This window comes from Eschscholzia californica, unplaced genomic scaffold (genome assembly GCF_041429995.1).
Source record: "Eschscholzia californica isolate CP2 unplaced genomic scaffold, dmEscCali1.0.p SCAF_3, whole genome shotgun sequence".
NCBI classification, from domain to species: Eukaryota; Viridiplantae; Streptophyta; class Magnoliopsida; order Ranunculales; family Papaveraceae; genus Eschscholzia; species Eschscholzia californica.
In genome coordinates, this window is record NW_028238420.1 from 25,803,253 (window position 1) to 25,809,024 (window position 5,772).

Sequence of the window (5,772 nt, forward strand, 5' to 3'; positions counted from 1 at the left end):
CTTGTTCAAGAAAAAAATCCAGATTTGTTCAAGAAATACTTTATGTAATTTTGATGATGAATCCTTCAGAATTCTTCTTAAAACCCTATTAATCTTTGCTTCATTGATTTGTAGATAAAATTTTAGAGAGGGAAGAAATAAAATTTATGTAAATTTTAGAGAGAGAAATTATAAAGAAACTATAGAGATAAATAAAGAAAAGAGAAGGTTTGGTTATCAATATACGATGCAAGGATAAAGGAGGAAGAAAAAAAAACATTAAATATACATCTGGAAAGAAAAAATGTCAGAAAACAATACACAAATTAACGCTTTGGACCTGCGCCTGATTTCTTGTACACGTTGGAGCGGTCTCTCATTAACCCCTCAACTTTTGGGCCTCCAACCCATTTTTCCTAGGATTTTTGAGTCAACAGTCCAAAATCTGGGGGGTAACCCAAAAAAATCCACTCTTGCCCAAAAATTAGTTGCAAGTCCAAATGTCAGTTTTTTTTTTTATTCCCCTCTTGCCCTTGGACAGGACATGCTGACGTTTTCCTGAAAAAAAAAACTGACTGGTAAATAAAATAATTTACCAGTACACGAAAAATTCAAAGTTTAAAATATTTTTGAAAATTTGAAATTTTCAAACGAAATTTCAAATTCCCGCCCAGCAAACCATCTCTTCCCGGTAAATAAAATAATTTCCCGTACATAAAAAATTCCAATTTTCAAATTTTTTTGAAATTTTCAAACGAAATCTTTTTTTCGAAATTTTCAAACGAAAATTCAAATTCCCGGCCAAATTTGAAATTTCGTCCCAATTTTCAAACGAAATTTTCGAAAATTTTAAATTCCCGCCCAGCAAAAGTGTCTAGTACAAAAAAAAATTTCCAGTAAATAAAATAATTTCCCGGTCACAAAATCTTTTTTTTGAAATTTTCAAACGAAATTTCAAATTCCCGCCCAAATTTTCAAATATTTTTACGAAATTTCAAATTCCCGCCCAGCAAAAATGTCTAGTACAGAAAAAAAATTCCAGTAAATAAAATAATTTCCCGAAAAAAATTTCGTTTCCGGGGAATTTTTCGGTGGCAGTTCCTTAAATTTCTGAACAGTACAGATTCTGATGGACGGGTTGTCAGATTCTTTTTCAGAAAAAAAAATCATTTCCCGAGAAATTTCGATGGCAATTTTGTAATTTTCGATGGCATGAACGGTAAATACTTTATTTTCTAAGGACTCTTTACGTAATTTTGACCCCCAAACTGACACATTGAACCTCCCTTTCATTTTTAAGCAACTTTGGGTGGGATTTTCATTTTGTACCCTTTTTTGGACCAATGGCCCAATCCCTCTTTCCGATTTAGGAAGCTTAAATAGGATTAATTTTTTGGAACAATCAAACTAACCAAAAGTAAATTTAGCACGTGATATATTATACCAATAATTAACAAACAGGTTTTTATGTAATATTAATCCTATAACAAGGGTAATCTGATCATTCCATCCATTATATAAAGTTAAACAAGGCTCCCCTTACTGGTAGTCAGGATCCGCCCACCATCTCTCTTTCTTTCTCTCTCTAGAATCTTATGGCCCCTATCTCCATTGATACAGAGGAAGTTCTATTTCTCCTTGATCTTTACTGGTTCAATCAAGATATCATCACAAAGAAACCAATTTCTACTCATCTCAAAACCCAATCTTCTCCTCAGCTTCAAACCCTACCCAAGGAATTCTCTCCATTACCCTCACCTCATGTACGTTCTCTCAATGATCTATTGATTTCTAAATCAGATTCATCATCTATTTGTTCAGAATTTCAATCTCCAGATTCAGTTCTTCACACACATCGACTCCAAACTATTCTCTCAGGAAAACAAGAAGAAGATGAAGATGAAAATGTTATTAATGAAAAACCCATTCCTAGTAATAAGGTTAGTAAGAGAAAGAGAATGATTGAGAGAAAAAGAAGAAACAGGGGAAGTAGTAAAAGTTTATCAGATCTTGAATTTGATGAAGTAAAAGGGTTTATGGATTTGGGTTTTGTTTTTTCTGAAGAAGATATCAAGAAATCATCAGAATTAATTTCAATTATTCCTGGTCTTCAAAGATTGGGTAAGAGAAATACTGAAAATAATGTTGATGAAAGTAGTAAATTTGGTGATGATAATCAAGAAAGTTGTTTGAATATATCAAGATCAAGACCATATCTTTCTGAAGCTTGGGATGTTCTTGATCAAAGAAAGAAAACTATAAAAAATTCATTGAGAATTCCATCTGTTAGAAATGAAATCGACATGAAAGATCATCTCAAAGTTTGGGCACATAGAGTTGCTTCCACTGTTAAATGATTGAAATTTCCTTTAAATCTTATTCTATTTTTGGGTGCAGTTTTTATTTTTTCCAAGTGTAAATAAATAAAAGAATTGAAATCCAAGTTAGTTCTAAATCTTCTGTTATGAATTCTGACACAAAAATGATTGGGGGACTTTCACATGTGGGCATGTGGCTAATGAGAAGCTTCTTAATACTAATTTTCATTCATGTTCTTACAACAAAGAATGTATTTTCCTCTGCTCCTCTAAATATGTGGGTCTTCTCTCGTCGGCTCGATTAAACTTCTAATCATGTGGTTTCTGCTTGCTGGATCGACGACCCTCGACAACATAAACTCTATCATTTGTTATGATAGATTGATATCATTATTCAATCAAAAAATCACATGGTAGTGTAAACAATGTTACTTGACTAAATCAATAAAATAGATCTCCCAACAAATTCTTTATGTATTTGGCTGATCATCCTTCACTAGAACAGAAATATAATTTAAGGGTGACATAGAGCCACTCAAAATGTAAACAAATCTGGGAGCTAATGTGAAATCAAAGACTAAGATTTTTCTGACTTGGATTTGACCTTAGGTGGCTCTAACATTTTCTATAATTTAATTCACTAATCAAGTTGAATTTAAAAATGTGGTTTTCTAGTCAGCAATACGTGGAGCCATAGTGCTGGAGCCATAGAAGTGGTGGCAACTGGCTGCTAATCAATTAGTGGGGATTAATAACTTCACCAGTATACTTACAACTCATTAAAAGCACCAATAATTCTAGTTTTGTCCTATTTGTCAAAGTCTTAGTTGAGATCTATATAATAAGTGCTCCTTCTCAACAAAAAAAAAAAAAATAGGGAAATGATAGAGTGACTTAGAAATTGGTACTTAGAAGGTGACATATTTCCTCATATAGAAATAAAAGCGGTCCCCACCGTAGTCAAACTTTGAAAAAACCTTGTCTTTTAGTGATTCCACATCAGCTGGGCATTAAAATGCCCAAAAAATTTGGGCTCTCTAGCATCTCCCAAAAAAATATAATAAGAGCTCCGATGCAAAACTTAAAAAATTCTTTGACTTATGTGTTGAGTCTCAGTTGAGATTCTCTTTCCTATATGATTAACTTGAGTGTTTCTAATTCAAGTCCTCCAATGCAACACTCTAAAAAAAATCTAATAGATACACATGTCACACATACATTCAATAGGAAAAAGTGGTTGAGAATGAAAAGCTTTCTATTGGTCCAAAAATTAAATTTGATGACTAGGACAGTTAAGACTCTCAAAAGATATCTCAAAAATAGAGTTTCTAGTTGAGATATCTTAGAGCATCTCCAATGGGACACTCAATCTCTAACACTTAGAGTGTCACGTATGACTTTTAGGAGTTTTTGTTAAAAAATCATCTCCAATGGAACACTTGGTTAGACACTTTATTATGAGTTGGACACATTTATTATAGAGTGTCTAGAGAGAGAAACTCTAAAATGAGAGTGTCTGCTTGAGACTCTCTAAGTGTTACTTTATAACTCCAACCAATAAAAAACTTTGCTTTTCAACTACTTTTTATCTATTGAATTGAAGAGGGACATGTGTATTAAGTAAGAGATTTTAGACATCTCCATTGGAGACCAAACAAATGTAGAGTGTCTCTATATTGACACTAGGAAAGAGAATCTTTATTTGACACTTGACAACTAGATTTTTAGAGTGTTTATTAGAGTGTCCCATTGGAGATGCTCTTAAAACTAAATGCTTCCACATCATCTTAAGATCTTAATTGAGTTTTGCAGTGGAGAGGTTTTTTCTCAAAAAATACTCTAAAGTCTTAGGTGGCACTTAAGATTTTTTTAAGATTGAGTCTTGCATTGGAGATGCTCTAAGGGAGGAGGGTATCTTTCCCCCTCCATCCAATGGTCAATATTTGCTCTCCCGTGTTTATCTCTAATGGTTGAGACTTACTCTCTTAAAGTTTGAGGGTTCAGATTTGATTAGAATTCGTCCAAGAATTGAGATTATAAGAAATAGCATCTTTTCAAATATCGCAGTTTTCTTTTGGAAGCCTTATCAACTGTGTGCATGCATAATAAGTTGTGTCTTTTCCTAGATAGAGAGTTTCAGATATTTTCAAAATATCGCATCTTTAAAAAATTTAAATTATTTAGATGTCTTTCCCTAGGTGGAGAGTTTTGTTTCTATATTGAGTAGACAATTAAGATCCTCAAAAAAAAAATTCAAATGTTTGAATTTTTTTTTAAGACATCTTAAAATTAAAGGCTTAAAAAATCAAAATGGTTCTAAGTGAGGCTTTAGAGTTTTTCAATTTGAGTCGTGCATTGGAGATGTTGTTGTCTATACTCACGAAAAAAAAGATCTACCAAAAATATCAAGTTGACCAAATTCTTTTGGGAGTATTTTTTTCTATTATTCAAAGCCACGTCACATATCCCAAATGAAAAAATTAAGTAGATAAAGGCATAAAGCACGCTCCACGGCCATCAATGTATCCAGTATAATCATTCATTAACATCACTAAAGAAAATCCAAAATTAAGTCTTTTTATATCTAAAATTTCGTCTCTTTGGTCTTATAAAACTAAAATGGTAAGTAGTGCATGGCTAAACTCTTTTCAGACCGAAGAGTTTCTGATATTTTTTGTCTTAATTCATTTTCTGTCGGAAAGTTTTATTATATTTGTTTACGAAGCGCATAATCAACTTTTTGCATGCATAATAAGTGTGTAGCGCCTAAAACATTATGTTCGAGTTAAATAAGAAGCATGAAAGGAATTCAAGATAATGCCATCTAAATGAGATGATTATTTATGATGTTGGAGAGTGGCTTTGCTAATATCCCTAAGAAACTAACTTTTTGTCCTTAGATTTTATTGTTTTCCGATGTTCGAATGGTGACTTGGTGGTAAGCTCCAAAAACATTGGGAAATTTGCACAAATGTTCCGATTTGGGTGACTTTGTGTCCTTCGATTTTATTGTTTCTCCTTGTTAGAATGGTGAGTTGGTGGTTCGGGGAAGTAACCCACAAAAACATTGGAAAATTAGCTCAAATGCCTCGATTTGGGTGACTTTGTGTCCTTGGATTTTATAGTTTCTCCTCGTTAGATTTGATCATTTAAATCCATAATCTAGTTCTAAAGAAGAACGAAAAAAGTGAAGAAAAAAGGAGGAGAAGAAGAAGATAACTCAGCTGTGGAGAAAAAAAAATGAGGGTAATCTAGAAATTATAAATTTTCATTTATATAAGGGTAAAAATGGAAGAGAAATGTCAAAAAACCTTAAAGATGGCATTTTTACAAACTTTCTTTAGGTTTTGGCAAAATTACTCGATTCCATCAAAACCGGGGTGTATGGGCCAAAGTACGTCACCAGGAGTGCCCCCAGAAATCCACGATTAATGGGCTTACACAGTGACGAAGCCCATGAATTGATGGTTGATGG

General features: G+C 32.9%; 1 protein-coding gene across 1 annotated transcript; it reads left to right on the forward strand.

Annotated features, from left to right (window-relative positions):
- The first annotated feature begins 1,538 nt into the window (after positions 1-1,538).
- Positions 1,539-2,434, forward strand: LOC147549200 (uncharacterized). Its single transcript, XM_086669522.1, has one exon. The coding sequence runs from the start codon at positions 1,575-1,577 to the stop codon at positions 2,334-2,336; it is 762 nt and encodes a 253-aa protein (XP_086525648.1). The 5' UTR covers positions 1,539-1,574; the 3' UTR covers positions 2,337-2,434.
- Positions 2,435-5,772: the final 3,338 nt, after the last annotated feature.

What these genes read in the sequence shown, in the direction of transcription:
- LOC147549200 (XM_086669522.1), top strand. Translation starts at nt 1,575, where the DNA reads ATGGCCCCTATCTCCATTGATACAGAGGAAGTTCTATTTCTCCTTGAT.